General features: G+C 44.8%; 2 protein-coding genes across 2 annotated transcripts in view; both read right to left on the bottom strand.

Moving 5' to 3' along the window:
• Nucleotides 1–5352: 5352 nt before the first annotated feature.
• The window catches only part of LOC119909429, a 33169-nt gene continuing 21357 nt past the window's right edge, over nt 5353–17164 (bottom strand). The window contains exon 7 of the mRNA XM_038727677.1: nt 5353–6601. The gene's annotated coding sequence lies outside the window, so the exon portion shown is untranslated. The remainder of the gene's footprint in view (nt 6602–17164) is intronic.
• On the bottom strand, nt 5356–16507 carry LOC119909419 (interferon-induced protein 44-like). Its single transcript, XM_038727646.1, has 8 exons — nt 16400–16507; nt 16084–16131; nt 15936–15969; nt 15542–15737; nt 7980–8126; nt 7685–7856; nt 7377–7477; nt 5356–6784 (listed from the first exon to the last, which is right to left on the bottom strand). The coding sequence occupies exons 2-8, from the start codon at nt 16127–16129 to the stop codon at nt 6605–6607; spliced, it is 876 nt and encodes a 291-aa protein (XP_038583574.1). The 5' UTR covers nt 16130–16131; nt 16400–16507; the 3' UTR covers nt 5356–6604.

Here is a 17164-nt window from a genome sequence, read left to right as displayed (position 1 = left end):
GTCAAATACTTTCTCTGCATCTAAAGAAACATCTGTAGTTTCCAGGTTATGAATAGCGGCATAGTCTATTACATTAAGTAGCCTGCGTGTATTGTTGGTGGAGTGCCTGCCCTTAATAAATCCTGTTTGGTCGGGGTGTATTATACCAGGAGTGACCTTCTCTAGCCTTCTTGCTAGGGTTTTGCAGATGATCTTAAGATCTGCGTTAATAAGTGATATTGGGCGATAACTGAACGGGAGTGTAGTACTTTCTTAGGAGCAAGCAGATATTAGCAGAGTTCATTGTTGGAGACAACATGAAAGTACCCCTAATTTGCATTACCAACCTATAGAATATGGGCGCAAGTATTTCCCAGAATTCCTTAAAGAATTCAGCTGGAAAACCATCTGGCCCAGGGGCTTAATTATTCGGCATATGGAAAAGGGCTTCATAGAGTTCAGCTATTGAAACAGGTGAATCCAGAGACCTGATCTGTTCATCATCTAACCTTGGCAAATCTATATTGTTCAGAAATGCATCGATGTTAGAGCTAGATGGATCAATTTGTGATGTACACTGCTCAAAAAAATAAAGGGGACACTTAAACAACACAGTGTAATTCCAATTCAATCACACTCCTGTGAAATCAAACTGTCCACTTAGGAAGCAACACTGATTGACAATCAATTTCACATGCTGTTGTGCAAATGGAATAGACAACAGGTGGAAATTATAGGCAATTAGCAAGACACCCCCAATAAAGGAGTGGTTCTGCAGGTGATGACCACAGACCACTTCTCAGTTCCTATGCTTCCTGGCTGATGTTTTGGTCACTTTTGAATGCTGGCGGTGCTTTCACTCTAGTGGTAGCATGAGACGGAGTCTACAACCCACACAAGTGGCTCAGGTAGTGCAGCTCATCCAGGATGGCACATCAATGCGAGCTGTGTCTGTCAGCGTAGCGTCCAGAGCATAGAGGCACTACCAGGAGACAGGCCAGTACATCAGGAGACGTGGAGGAGGCCGTAGGAGGGCAACAACCCAGCAGCAGGACCGCTACCTCTGCCTTTGTGCAAGGAGGAGCAGGAGGAGCACTGCCAGAGCCCTGCAAAATGACCTCCAGCAGGCCACAAACGTGCATGTGTCTGCTCAAACGGTCAGAAACAGACTCCATGAGGGTGGTACGAGGGCCCGACGTCCACAGGTGGGGGTTGTGCTTACAGCCCAACACCGTGCAGGACGTTTGGCATTTGCCAGAGAACACCAAGATTGGCAAATTCGCCACTGGCGCCCTGTGCTCTTCACAGATGAAAGCAGGTTCACACTGAGCATATGTGACAGACGTGACAGAGTCTGGACACGCCGTGGAGAACGTTCTGCTGCCTGCAACATCCTCCAGCATGACCGCTTTGGCGGTGGGTCAGTAATGTTGTGGGGTGGCATTTCTTTGGGGGGCCGCACATGGCGCCCTCCATGTGCTCGCCAGAGGTAGCCTGACTGCCATTAGGTACCAAGATGAGATCCTCAGACCCCTTGTGAGACCATATGCTGGTGCGGTTGGCCCTGGGTTCCTCCTAATGCAAGACAATGCCCGTTCCCCAGACCTGAATCCAATTGAGCACATCTGGGACATCATGTCTCGCTCCATCCACCAACGCCACGTTGCACCACAGACTGTACAGGAGTTGGCAGATGCTTTAGTCCAGGTCTGGGAGGAGATCCCTCAGGAGACCATCCGCCACCTCATCAGGAGCATGCCCAGGCGTTGTAGGGAGGTCATACAGGCACGTGGAGGCCACACACACTACTGAGCCTCATTTTGACTTGTTTTAAGGACATTACATCAAAGTTGGATCGGCCTGTAGTTTGGTTTTCCACTTTGATTTTGAGTGTGACTCCAAATCCAGACCTCCATGGGTTGATAAATTTGATAGTATTTGTGTGATTTTGTTGTCAGCACATTCAGCTATGTATAGAAAGGAGTATTTAATGAGATTATTTCATTCAGATCTAGGATGTGTTATTTTAGTGTCCCCTTTATTTTTTTGTGCAGTGTATATAATTTTTTTTTAAATCTGTGAATGCATTGTTGATTTCTTCTGGGTTATGAGTCAGATTCCCAGCTGAGTTCTTTAAAGAGGAAATTGTTATTTTATCTTTATTCAATTTCAATTGGTTGGCTAAGAATCTGCTGGATTTATGTTCAAAGTTCTCCAAGCGTAGTCTCTGCAACAGAAATTGGGTCTTTTTATCAATAATTTCATTTAATTCAAGTTTTAATTTTCTCAGATCATTCAGCATGTGTTCCTGTGGGGAGGCAGCAAGGGTAGTTTCTGTTTTTATTTTTTGTTCTAGCTCTAACTCACGAGATCTCTAAGGCAGGATTATTTTACCTCTTATGACTGTTGTGCTGCCTCCCAAAGAAGACATTATAAAATCTAGATCTTTAAGCAATGATGCATTAAGTCTCCAACCACTAGTTGGCCATGTGACCCTTTTTTTTTAGCAAGACTGATAGAAACCGGTGCATGATCACTGATAGTGATAGGGTGAATCTGAGTGTCGGAAATGTCATAATTGAGCTGCTAACCAAAAAATAGTCAAGGCGAGAATATGAGTGGTGGACTGGTGAAAAGAAGGTATATTCTCTAAGAGTGGGGTGGTGAGAACGCCAAACATCGCAGACACCAAAATCGCTCATGTATTGTTTAAGGGTGTCTGTTGATTTCCAAATACGGTGACCACCTGCCGTACTGAGCCTGTCAACTGCTGGATTACATACCATGTTGAAGTCGCCTCCTAATATAAGAGCTGTGTCTGAGTGAGGTGAAGAAAGCATGAAAAAAGGAGGGGTCGTCAACATTCGGGCCATAGATATTAGCGATTCATAAAGGAGTATTTTGAATAGAAATGTTAACAATAATAAATCGACCTTCTGGATCTATCGTAGAGGTATTATGTTTGAAGTGTGTTTTTCTATGTATCATAATGGTGACCCCTCTTTGTTTTGAGTTATAACAGGCTGAGTACGAGTGAGGAAACTGTGGTGAGGTTAGTTTATCTGCTGTCTTGGGTAAATGAGTCTCCTGTAGTAGGACAATGTCTGCTTGCAGATTATTTAGATGGTTAAAAATTTTTAATCTCTTTTCCCTTGAACCAACTCTGCGTACATTCCAAGAGGTGATTATAAGTGAGGTCATCATTCAACTAAGGGATGTGGTGAAGGCTAGTGTGTGCAGTATCCTTGTGTGTGGTGTGTGTACACGCCTGTATGTGTGTCTATGTGTGCCTATTGTGTATGTGCTAGCGTTGCCCGACTGTTTGTGAATTAAACTGTATGAAAATAGCGCAGCTAATCGACGAGTAAACGGTGGAGAAAGAGCAACATTAACAGGAAAAAGAAACAGTGAAACAAAAACAGAGAAATACACAGAACATTATCAGACGGTGTAGTCAGATAACCACAGTAGCCTATACTGTTGAGACGTGAACTGTATTTTATATCTATTAACCTATTAAAGTTAATGTGTGTTTTCTAATAAAACATTTTCTCAGTATTCTTACTTTCTTCTGCTTATCTCAGTGCATAAAGGGCAAGGTTGGAAACCACTGTTGCAAGCAGCACTGCTTAAGAAACCTTCATGCTTCTGGGACAATTATAACCACATGGGCTCGGGTGTACTTCAATAATAATGTAATCCATTGTCAACACGGTCATCCAGAAATGCAACCTGAAACTGTAATAAGCGAAGAGGAAGTCATACATCAATTGTATGCAGAAACGCCGCCGCAGAGCACCTGGAGGAAACCACACGAACACGGCTGTCTGAATATATTAAGCACATCATCTGATACAGATTTACTAGGTGAATAAAACACATTAGCTGCTGTCATTTGATGCAGGTGATACACCGACTGTGGACCTACCTAAGTACTTCAAACAGCCCCACCCTATTAATTTAAATTTGCAGTGATTGACTCATGTAGAGAATGTAGAAGTCACAGATGTGGCTAGAGGTAACAGTCCAGAAAAAAAGGAACTGGGCTGATTAAAGAGAAAATCTGAAGAGTGGCATTAAGAGGCTGGGACGTTCAGAAATACGCTACAGTAGAATCAATAATTGATATATAAATTACTATATTACTTTATTACCAGTGACTGTATAACTTACATAAGTTGCTACGATTATTCCCTCGACACACATTTCTCCTTTCACTTTCGCCCCTCCAGCACAACAGGTCTAAGTTTTTCTATAAATCCTCCTCTGATGTTAAACTGTTCCCATTCTGTTTGGAGCGTATCTGTGTTCCCAGGGTTCTAAGTTCCTCAGCTCAAGATCCTCACGCATTGATGAGGAGACCTTTGTAAAGGGTTTAATGGGTGACGTTAGCGTTTTTTTACCACCACATCAAAAACACCAAAGTCATCCAAGAACACAAAGAACAAAGTCACACAAACAGTAACAGAGCCAACCGAGGCAGCGGTAGACCAGCAACTCCAATACTTTCAAACTGAGTCTGGTGACTTTGACCAGAGTGATACTGGACCAATTTCAAAAAATGTCCCAATTAGTCCAGTAGACACAAGAACATGGTAAAATAGGGCCCAGTGAGAAAAATACAGAAGTTAGTCTTTAATACAAATGGTATTGTTGTAAGTTTATTGATCCTGTATTTGAAATCATACAGACCTAAAACTGTTGTTGTCAGACTGATCAGCATCAGCAACCGTGGTTTACTTCCTGCAGGTCAGAGCTTCTCGCAGGAGTTTGAGGTTTCTTGTTAATTCACGGCTGCTAAACAGACTTCACTGTGAGATTTTGACAACTAAATTCAAAACACATAAAATACAAACAGTTTAAGGTTGTCTGTGTAACCATGTTTGACTGAAGTGATTTGCCGCAGAAGTGGTGAAAAAGGGACGCCAACCGTTTGACTTGAGAAATTGAGAAGAAATGTTTAGTAAAATGTTTAAAGCTTAGTAATGTCTTTTACCAGGCTGCTGCCTGGAAGCTGTAACGATGTGTTTCAGCCTGAGAGAGGCGCTGTGTCCATGTGATGAGCAGATATGAGCATTTCTGAGGTAGAGGAGAGATTAATCAAAATGAGAGTTAATGTAAATTCTGATTTTAATTACTCATCTCTCATAAGTGAACAAAACAAAAGTCTGTAAAGATGTGTTATTATTCTAGATAAAGAAGTCCACTAAAAAGTTAATTAAAGTTATGAGAGCAGCTCACTGCTAAGACTTCACTTTGTTCTGTTAAAATTAAAATTCAGTAACTTATAAAGACACTTATTCCTGCACATTCCACCTTAAAGAGAAGATAAAAATAGCATTTACAACACAAACAAACAGGAACAATAGAATCGTCTTGATGAATGTGTCATTTTTTTTCTTTATGCAGCAATAAAACAAAATGTCTGAAGCTTTACATTGTGCAGCTTTCCTGTTGATGCCTTTTCCAGAGGCGATGGAGAAAACCAAATGTACAAATACATGTATATTTAGAGAGTCACACACGTATATTTAAGGCTCACAGCGACAGGAAGTCCTGTAACAAACTCTCTGTCAGGTATTGATCACAGAGGAAGAAGAACGCTTCACACACTGCACTGCGACAGGGATGAGGACACGTCATTCCCCAGCTGGTTTATACTGTATATATACATATTAGTGCCCAAAATTTCTTAAAAGACATTGATTGTGAAGTAATGTTGATACAGTATAACGAACCCCTTTTAGTTTTTCTCAGAGCTACTCATTATAAGCGATGAAATCTTACATGATTCTGCAAAAGTTTAGCACTTTTAGTTATTTCACAATTTCTCTGATTTGAGTGGGCAGGACTCAAATAGTCAGTCAGTTAAATTTGATCAAACACACACACACACACACACACACACACACACACACACACACACACACACACTCCTATAGAACCAGATTAGCTCAGGTTCTGACTGTTAGATTCTTCAGAAATAATATCAAAAGATGTTTGTTTTGTTTTTTTAAAACCTTAATTGTTGCTAATTTAGTCATAAATATTTAATGTTGGGAAGAAATATTAAAAATATTTGAAGCCACGTTTTCAGGGGCTTTACACTAAAACATACAAATATTCAAAAAATCAGGAATTCATATACAAGATTGTTATAAAACCTGATTGTTTATAATGAAATACAGCCTTTTTATGCTGCATTCAAACATTGATTGATTGATTTTATAGATTATCAGACACAGTAAGAATATCTAAAGGAAAACATTTGTTTTGAACATGGCCCCACGATGTTAGAAAACAAAGAAAACAGAAAGAAGCATGAGACTAAAATCCAAAAGCACATCACCACAATTAAAGAAATAAAAAAAGACTCCACATCAAAAAACAAAAACAGCTTAAAGTAACAATGCCATTTCAAATGACATTATCAATCTGTTACCCTGATCCATAAAAATGTCCTGCTGACCCAACATGAAGCTGAACACCACCAGTAAAAAGGAACTTCTGGCTACATTATTCACTGGCAGCACTTTACATGAAGCACACACCTGGTATTATAGCTGCTGAGTATGCAGGACCTCTGTTATCTGAGAACATTTAGGAGCATACCCGTACATCTGTCTCAACATTCAGACTGACTCTTTTTGAAGTTGATGCCGTCTTCTCCAAAGTTGATGATGTTTGTCAGTGCGCTCAGGAGCAGCGAGTCAACATCATTGTTGAGGTTGATTTCTTCATGGTAGTTCTTCACAGGGAAGATGCAGTTCATGGGAATACCCACTTCTGCACTGAACTGCTCCATCTACATTTAAAAAGATCAACAGCTCAGTTCACATCTCAGAGTTTTAAAGGCTTTTTGTGCTCACTGCACCAATCTGGACTGGACAACTGATAACAACTTTATTAAGTGGATCAGGTGTTGGCCAAACGTAACCGATCCATGCATTTTGCAAGTGTCGTTTAAATTGTATATTTCCCAGTGGAGAATTGAACAAATAAAATTACAATAATAACAAACTGTTGTTTTGGGCTAATTTATTAAAAATGAGAAAAGAACAGAGTTCAGCTGGCTCAGATGTGTACCATGTGGAAAGAGCTGCATAAACTTTTTAAGACAATGGCACAAATGTTTTGTCTACAGAGGAGCCTTTCTCAGCCTTGAAACTTTGGGAAGGGAACAAGAAGAAAACAATTCAACAGCATATTGGACAGTATAATAACAAAGAAGGTTGAGTATTAAGCATGCATATAAGTAATAATAGTAATTTAAGCATAACAGAATCAGTATAAGGAGAGAAAAAGTCGGACAGTGCGCAAATATTGAAAACGTTTTGACTCAAACTTCAAATGTGATTCCACCTCTGCGAATTCATAATATTACCTATTAAACCAACCTTATTCTTCAGGAACTTGCTCCTGTAGACGTTCTTTAAATCTTGTTTGATTTCAGGGCAGGCCTCATCAATTTTGGTGAGGATGGCCACTTGAGGAATTCCTGCCAGGAGAACACAAAACTACTGAATCATGTAACTGATATAAACTGAAACTGACCACAGCTGCTCTTCTCTGTGATGATGGAAACTACAAACAGCTGCAGGAGGGGAGTCTTCCATACTTTCAAACATTTTGAGTGGAGTACCAATCAGTGTGTTTCATTAAATATCCAATAAAGAGAAGAATAAACAGAGATTCCTGCTCTCACCCAGGTTGCTGGCTTCCATCCTGACGTTCCGAATATTCTGCACAGTTAACTCTGTCATTCGAGACACTGTGTTGGCGTTAATGACACAGACCAGAACGTGCACTTTGTCATTGGCAGTGGGATATTTGTTGTAGAATTGATCTCCCTCTGACAACGGTGATTCAGGTTTGAACTGGAAATTGTTTTAAAATCAAGTTAATTTACAGTTACAATATGTATAAATAAATAATATCATTCAAATTAATCATATGAGCTCAGTTGTGAGAAAAGTCTGCAAAGTTTGTAGCAACTTTACCCTGTAACCGTCCTTCACATGTCCCTTCAAAGCCAGTTTGATGTCTTCCACTTGGACACCATTGGTTGTTTGCAGGCCCATGATGTCACTGAGGATAAAAGGGTAAAAGGACTCTGGACTTTCTTTTTGGATCTTATAGGTTGTGTACTGTAAAAAAAAACATATGGAGAAAAGCACACAGCATACAGTAAACAGTATAAGACCCCTTTTTTCCAGTTTGGTTCGAATGCCTTTATTGTCCACAAATGTGGAAAATTGACTTTGGGGTTTAAAAACCCCATCTTTAAAAATCATAATACAAAAAATAAATAACACAACATACACAGTACACACCATACCAGAAAGTTATCCAGTGTAGAGACATTAGGAATTTAGAAAGATTATTGCCATACCACGTACATATATTAAAAGTTAGAATGCTTTCGATGAGACTTCGATAAACACTCGTTAGTTCTTGTTGTGTGGAACAAGTGGCAGCTCTAGTTTTATGTTCACAATAACACAGCACATTACAAACAGAACAGAAAATGTGAAGTTGTGAAAAGTGAAATATATACTGACAGTTAACTTAGTCATTTAACAGTTTTGACCTTGCTATATAATATAATCTAGCTATATATATTGCATATACACACATTTAATACATTCTAAAATCACACATCTTCTATCACAACAGTCAAAGCTGGTTTCTCTTTCTTTTTTACTGAGACGTTGAAGCAGTTGTAGTTGCCTAAACTTGATCATACCCTAACCACAAGGGCAGCAAAAACAGGAAGTCAGTTGAGCTATGAAGCTTCCGCAGTTTCAGTGCTTCCTGCTGATTGTGGGTTCTAACAGTTCATTTGCAGTAGCTGTGTCACTGCTGCAAATTTTCAGAAACTTACCTTCTTGAGTAATAGGTTCTTGTCTTACAACATAATGCTATGATCTCCTTTCTATAGTTTTACAAAAACAAACATTTCCAGAAAAGTTTATATATTTTCAAAAATGCGTAGAAATCTGTGATTTGTTAATTCATTTGAACCTTTATTTAACTGAAAAAGTAGGCCTACAAAAAACATATTTTCAATAATCTTCTGACCAGTGTAATTGTATTTTGTGAATATAAACAAAGTTAGAATTTCACACCTGCAACACACTCAGCAAAAGTTGGGACAGAGTTGAAATAAGATCGAAAAGTGCAAGTAACATCTGTTTGGTAGACTGCACAAAAACCAGGCTAAATGGTAGCAGGTTATGTCATGACATAAAAGTAGCATCCGCAAAAGGTTCAGCCTTTGCAAGTAGGGGGTTAGGTGTTGTGGTTCATTTTGTGCCAAAATTCATGATAAAATTGTTAGTGATGTCAAATGGAAAATTTATTTATAGGCTCAGGACCACAATCATATGGTATGGAGCACAAATAACAAATAACAACAAACAGACAGATCCAGCATACAGCTGGATTAGCACAAAACAGCAAATATTGCATAAACAGAGGAAGAACATTCTTCAAAAAGACGCCCAGTTTCCCAATAAATTTTGACTAATCTGATTGTAGCAACTAAATGAATTTATGCATATAAGGGGAACCTTACATAGGACTGCAAATACCTTGCTCTGAAATTGATTATGCTTTCATTCTTACATTCAAACAAAATATCATACTCATCTCCCAGACAGTTGTCATTACACCTCTGGTTTATTGGCTGCTTTAACTAAGGTTGTTGTGGCTACAAGAGGTCAGGCCTCATTCAGCATGGGCTACAACAGTGTGGCTTCATAGACACAGAGTGTGTGTGCGCCTGACTGGCCTGCTGCTAGTCCAGATATATCTCCTACTGAACATGTATGGAGCATCATTAAGAGGAGAATCATAGAACGTCTCGGGTTACGTATGTAACCCTGGTTCCCCGAGAAGGGGAACGAGAGACTGCGTCGGTTACGACACTATGGGAACGCCTCTAGGCGAAGCAGGTCTGAACGTGAATGAAATCACTCCAATCCTATTGGCCTGTTGCTAGAACGGTAAGGTGTGACGGAATAACCGGAGGAGTATAAAGCACACCTGTACACACTCATCATTAGCTTAAACTATGAAGCAGGCGCTTCAGGCGGGGAGAGAGGTGCGGCGGACCGACGCAGTCTCTCGTTCCCCTTCTCGGGGAACCAGGGTTACATACGTAACCCGAGACGTTCCCCTTCGAGGGAACTCGAACTGCGTCGGTTACGACACTATGGGAACGAGATACCCACTAAACCGTGCCGAAAACCCCGCCTGCCCCTGTGTGCAATAAAAGTGGCACTACTAAGAGGAGAGCGCACGAGTGCCAGGTGCCGAAGGAAGGTCAAGACTGTAAAACCGAATGAATGTGTGCGGAGTGGCCCAGCCAGCCGCTAAACAACATCCTGCAAGAGGCCCCGGAAAGGAGGGCTCGAGAGCCCGCCTTGCCTCTGGTAGAATGAGCCCTCACAGCCACAGGTGAAGGCAAACCGCGCACCTGATAGGCCAGGGAAATAGTCTGAACAATCCAGTTGCTAATAGTATGTTTGGATGCAGGGAGCCCGGCCCTGGGAGACCCAAAACACACTAGCAGCTGGTCAGCCTTCCTCCACGGGAGGACCTCAGAGTGTAAATACTCAGTGCTCTGACAGGGCAGAGCAGATGAAGTCTCCCGTCCTCCGCCGTCACATGAGGTGGAGGATGAAATGCCTGCAGCACTGTGGACCCTGCCGCACAAGAAGGCACTTTAGGGATGTATCCTGAACGAGGGTGCAGGATAGCCCTAATATTCCCCGGGGCAAACTCCAGGCTTGCGGGGAAACCGAAAGCGCTTGGAGCTCCCCCACCCTCCTCAGAGAGGTGATAGCAAGGAGAAAGGCCATCTTGAGGGTCAAGTGCTTAGCCTCAGCTGACTCCAGGGGTTTGAAGGGGGCCTCAGCCAACGCCCCAAGAACCACTGCCAGATCCCAAGTGGGAACCTTGGACCGAGTCGCAGGTCTCATCCTCCGGGCACCACGGAGGAAAAGTACAACCAAGGGAAGTTTCCCCAAGAACCCCTCCCTCAGAGGGGTGTGGAAAGATGAAATAGCTGCCACGTACACCTTGAGGGTGGAAGGGGAAAGACCAGCAGAGAACCGGTCCTGGAGGAACTCAAGTACCTGAACCACCGGGCAGGTAACAGGGTCCACCGACCGCTCCCTACACCAAGTGGAGAAAACACTCCACTTCAGGCCGTACATCCTCCGTGTGGACGGGGCCCTGGAGCTCAGGAGGGTCTCGACTGCTCCGGCTGTTAGACCCGCCTCTAGGTACTGTGCCCCCTCAGGGGCCAGACCCACAGTCGCCATATGGCGGGGCAAGGGTGAAGAACCCGGCCCTGCGCCTGGGACAGCAGGTCTCTCCTCAGAGGGACCCGCCACGGCGGGCCGTCCAGGAGCGACATGATGTCCAAGAACCACACCCGGGTTGGCCAGAACGGGGCTACGAGCAGTAGGCCGACATAGTCCTGGCGGACCCGCTCCAGAACCCCGGGAGCAGAGCGACTGGGGGAAAAGCGTACAGACGTAGCCTCGGCCACGAATGTACCATGGCGTCCAGACCCAACGGGGCTGGAGGAACGAGAGAAACCATAGCGGGCAGTGCGTAGTCTCTTGAGACGCAAACAGATCCACGTCTATGGGGCTCGAACCACTTCGGGGTGAAGTCTCCATTCCCCGGGCCTCAGCCCCTGCCTCAACAGCAGGTCTGCTCCCTGATTCTGCGTCCCCAGGAGATACATCGCCCTGAGCGATAGTAACCTCTGCTGGGACCACAGGAGGATCTGACGCGCCAGTCTGTCCAGAGGGCGCGAGCGCAGACCGCCCTGGTGATTCAGATAGGCCACCACCGCTGTGTTGTTCTCCTCGGAGCGAACCAGGACGTGGTGGCCTTGGAGATCGGGCAGGAAACTCCTTAGAGCCTGGAACACCGCCAACATCTCGAGACAGTTGATATGCCACTCGGATCGATGCACCTGCCAGGATCCCCTTGCAAAGCGGCCGTCCATGACCGCGCCCCAGCCCGTGAGGGAGGCGTCTGTCGAAAGAACCAGCCCGCGACAAGACCCTCCCAGCACGGGCCCCTGGGACAGGAACCAAGTTTCCTTCCAAACTGATAGGGAACGAAGACGCTTGTGCGTAACCCAAACCAGACGGAGAGGATTCCCCTCGGGGAAAAACCCTTGTTCCTTAGCCACCACTGCAGGGGTCTCATGTGCAGCAGTCCAGATGGTATTACGCTGGACGCAGCCGCCAGGAGACCCAACACTCGTTGAAAGTGTTTCATAGTGATGCCGTGGCCTAACTTCACCCCTTTCACGGCAGCCAATATGGTGTCGACACGTGCCGGAGACAATTGTGCCCGCATCGTTGTCGAATCCCATGCAACCCCTAGGAACGTAGCCCGTTGGGTGGGCGCCAGCACGCTCGTCTTTGCGTTGAGCCTCAGCCCTAAACGCCGCAGACGAGCCAGAATGACATCTCGATGCCGAACTGCCAACTCTCGAGACTGGGCTAGGATGAGCCAGTCGTCGATGAAGTTGAAATCCGGATGCCCCGGAGCCTCAGCGGGGCCAGTGCTGCATCCATACACTTGGTGAATGTGCTAGGGGAAGTGCCAGGCCGAATGGAAGAACCCGATACTGGTAAGCCACACCCCCGAAGGCAAACCTCAAGAACTTCCTGTGAGAAGGACGGATGGAGACCTGGAAATAGGCGTCCTTTAGATCTATCGTGACGAACCAATCCTCAGATTGGATGTGCGTCACGGTGGCGGGGATGATGAGCATCTTTAACCTGAATCTCCTCAGAGACCGGTTAGAACCCGCAGATCCAAAATAGGGCACGCAGCCCTCCGTCCTTCTTGGGGACTATGAAGTACCGGCTGTAGAACCGGCGTCTCTGTCTGGGGGGGAGACACGTTCCACGGCCCCTTTCCTCAGCAGAGTACAAACTTCCTGTCCCAACACCGGACCTTGCTCCGGGCGGACCACAGTCCAAACCACCCCCTCTCTTCTGTTGAATTTGGAGGGCGGGTTTTGAACTGTAGTCGATACCCATCTATGGCAGTGCGCAGGACCCGCGGAGAAATGTTCGTCAGGCTCCGCCAAGCGTCTGCAAAGTCTGCCAACGGAACCAGCCCCTCGGGGCTGGTGGTCGGTGTCTCGTGTGATCTTCTGGTGGACCCCTGAAGCCCCAGAACGGCAGGGGGGAGCCGCCGAAGATCCACGGTGAGTGAGTCGGGATGCCGTCCGCCTGCAGACCCTCGGGGCAGGCAGTACGGCGCGGACTCGGTGGTGGCAGGTGCGTCCTGAACGTGTAAACGGCGGGATAACATCACCTGTTGCCACGGCGGAGGGGACCTCGGTCGGCCTCCGGGGGGGGTGGGGGGGGGGGTGCGGGAGGGGAGAAAGACTCCCCTACCCCGGTCTTCCCTGAGCTCCGTCGGGACTGGATGACGGTCCTCAGATCGCGTCTCTCAGACGGCTGAGGGTGAGAGCGCCGTCTCGTTGCCCCAGCTCCTCGGGGGGCCCCCGAGAAGCGACACTCTGCTTCCCTCCTCTCCGTAGGAGCTCGTAGAGGGAAGGGACCTACGCCTGGCAGCCTCAGCTGCCTTGGGTCCAGACCGGCGAGGGAGGTACTGGCGGAACGCTTCGCACTGCGTCTAACGCTTTGTGGTTCTGCGAAGCTCCGCCAGATCTTCCTCGGAGGGACCCCCCCTCTGAACCATCTCCTGTAGCAGGTTGGCTTGGTAGGCTTGAAGCACCGTGGTGTGCAAGCTCGCACCTGCCTGGCCCGCTGCCATGTACGCCTTCCCCACAAGCGTGGATGTGGTGCGACATGGTTTGGATGGTAATGCCGGCTTCTCCAGGGAGGACGCAAGTCGAGGGGAGAGATAGCTCGCAAGCTCATCCTCCACCCGAGGCATCCTCCCATAACCACGGTCCCTAACCCCCATCACATTACTGTCTCTTCTATTTTTCTTTTTTTCTTTTGCTTTTAGTTCAGTGATCGGGGTGTGGAAAGCCATGTAGAGAAGGGTCTGCCCCATGATTTACTCATCATGTAAATCAGGAAGAATGGCAGAGACCGGCGTGGAGGTGGCGTGTGGTGCTTAAGAAACCTTTCATCAAGCTACCACTAGCCTGTGGTGTCTGCTCCTCCTGTGGCCAGTTGATGTTTGAGCTTAGCCATGGCTCTAGTCACCACCTCCAGCAGCACGTCATAGTCGGGCGCGGCCAGATGACGCCGCCCCGACACCCGGAAGTCATCGTCCACTGCGCTGAGCACGTCCGCCTCCTCGGAGTCGGATTGCTGCATCGTCTCCGGATCCAAAACCGCGAGCGGGAGAAGCCGAAAACGGGCTCCCGAACGAGGAAAGGAAGCGTCGGAGCCGGCGGATGAAGGTCGGGAAAAAGCCTCAGCCGTCCCGAAATCCTCCGACAGATCACGCTGTGAACCCATGAGTGAAGCCGCCGGGCTGCCTCAGCGGCCGCAGGGCCCGCACCACAGGGAAAGCACATCCGGCCATCCTCGGAAAGAGAGCCATGCTGTACCTCAGTACCCGCACGGAAAGGGCTTCACAACGGGCGCAGGCAGCCCCCTCGAGAGCTGCCCGGGCGTGCTCCATCCCCAAACATGAGACACACATCTCATGAGAATCTCCATCCGTGATGTACCGAGGGCAAGAAAAACACACCTTCTGTACATCTGATTGCCGGACATGCTGGTAGACTTCTTCTTCAGGTAAGACACACTGCTTGTAGGACTGGAGCTTTCTTCAAACAACATACAGAGCGCCTGCTGAATAGAAAAAAGCTAATGATGAGTGTGTACAGGTGTGCTTTATACTCCTCCGGTTATTCCGTCACACCTTACCGTTCTAGCAACAGGCCAATAGGATTGGAGTGATTTCATTCACGTTCAGACCTGCTTCGCCTAGAGGCGTTTCCATAGTGTCGTAACCGACGCAGTTCGAGTTCCCTCGAAGGGGAACAGTGACCACAGACTGTTGAGCAGCTGAAGTTTTGTATCAGGCAAGAATGGACAAAAATTCCAATTGCTAAACTGTCACAATTAGTTTCTTCACTTCCCAAACCATTAGAAAGTGTTATTAAAAGGAAATGTGATGTAACCCAATGGTAAACATGCATCTGTCTAAATGTTGTTTATATTTACAAAATACAATTAAGCTGGTCAGTAAAATTATTGAAAAACTGTTCTTTGTATATTTGTCAGTTAAATAAATTTTCACATGAATTAACAAATCACAGATATTGCATTTGGCATTGCATTTTGGAAAATATCCCAACTGCTGATGTTCTCAATGTACCTTGACTTTTGTTATAACACTTTATTTACTTTTATTCCCACTGCAAAGGCAGAAACCTCTAGAAGGCAATTTGTATTTGCTGGTTGAAAATGATATAATAATAATGAAGTAATGAAGTTATAATAATACACCATATAATTGCTATGTTTTTATTAGGGAATAATGAATTTGTGATATTTTCTTTATCAACACAATGAAAGGTTCTTCATACCTTCCTGGTGAAACTGTCGTGAGAGATGTTATCTGCCAAAGCCAGTGTGTACATTCTGCCATGTAACAGGCTTTGAAAAGAGTTGATGAAACTGGACTTTCCAGCTCCAACTGATCCATGAAGAAGAATCCTGAGCTGCTGGCCTCCATCATGAGGTTTGTAGTTCTTCACATACTGTAGATTGCTCTGTTTGTCTCTGCTCAAGGAAGGAAACATTACATCAGAGTATAGACAAAACTCCCACATATGTCACATATTAACAGAGAAATTAATCAGGAGTACATCAAACAAGGAAAAAGGGAAAAACAAACAATCAATCACAAGGAAATTTCTGCGGTTTCTGCTGTGAAAGATTTCAATTTCAAGCTAACATTGATGGTATGGACACACTGACCCCCAGTTTATTGTCCTCCATGGTTCGTTGAGAACTGACAAATACACAACACATGTTCACATGAGACAAAAGATAATGAAAAAACACAGTTCTTCTTGCATCAATATGTAATAATCCAAAAATAAGAAATTTTTTTTGACAATCTTACGTGGAGAAGTTTTGGATGCATTTGATTTGGAGGGTTTATCTCCCATGGCTGTAGGATAAAATAGTTAAATACATCAAAATTAGATATTATCAGAATTTATTCAAAACTAAAAAAACAAAAACACCTGGAACACAATGAAAAAAAGCTTAAAATATGATTCATTTTGTCATGTTGACATCAGTTCGTACAATGGTCCTATTTTTATTCTTCAATAATCACGATGCTGGTATTAAAACAGACAGATATAAAGCACTGTCACAATCACAGGAAACACACATTAACACATTTGAGGATGAATGGAACAGAAGCATAGTACCTGTGTTGTTGGGTCCTGGAACAAAGTGAAAGACTGAATATGAGCCTTGGACTAAGGGAGAAATCTATGTAGACATAAGTTATGTAATTTTCATTATGAAGACGCACGTATCTTAAGAGAACCTCCCCTTAGTCTCTTCCGGCCCTTAAACCACACGTTTTCAGTTTCAGTTTCACAGTGCAAGACATTTTCTTTTGAAGCAATACAGTTTTGAGATGAATGTAGCACTCTGACAACACATGCAGAATTTGTTTTCATTGTCTTGCTGAAATAAGCAAAACATGTTGTCTACTTGGCAGCATACGTTGCTCCAAAACCTATATTGTTCAGCACCCATGCCATGTGCACTAATGCACTCCGATACCATCACAGATGCTGGTTTTTACACTGTTCACTTATTAAAAGACAGATGGTCCTTCTCCTCTTTAGCCCGGAGGACACAGCGTCCATGATTTCCAAACATAAATAAAAATTTTGACTCCTATAAATGAGCTCAGGTCCACAGCAGGCTGCAAAAGTTTCTGGATCTGGTTTATAAACAGTTTCCTCTTTGCATGGTTTCAAACTGCATTTGTGGGTGGGTCGATGATTCACAGACAATAGTTTTTGTAACCTTGGTTCTCTAAGTGGAGAGACTATCTCTCCACTGTTACATATTCCATATGCAGGGGGATGATCCCCTAAGGTCAGGTACGTGGAAACCTCTTTACTAGGGAACCAGCAGATGGCAGTATTTGTTTTGCCATCAGCTGGGACCCGATGACC

The sequence above is a fragment of the Micropterus salmoides genome, unplaced genomic scaffold (assembly GCF_014851395.1).
Source record: "Micropterus salmoides isolate LMB-PRFRI ecotype aquatic unplaced genomic scaffold, ASM1485139v1 Ms_hic_scaffold_18, whole genome shotgun sequence".
NCBI classification, from domain to species: Eukaryota; Metazoa; Chordata; class Actinopteri; order Centrarchiformes; family Centrarchidae; genus Micropterus; species Micropterus salmoides.
This window is presented reverse-complemented; position numbering and strand designations above follow the sequence as displayed.

Coding starts and splice junctions, on each gene's coding strand:
- LOC119909419 (XM_038727646.1), bottom strand. CDS start 16,129: ATGGGAGATAAACCCTCCAAATCAAATGCATCCAAAACTTCTCCAC. Junction 8,127..15,541: donor ACGACAGTTTCACCAGGAAG/GTATGAAGAACC, acceptor TTTTTTTTACAG/TACACAACCTATAAGATCCA. Junction 6,785..7,376: donor GCAAGTTCCTGAAGAATAAG/GTTGGTTTAATA, acceptor TTTTAAATGTAG/ATGGAGCAGTTCAGTGCAGA.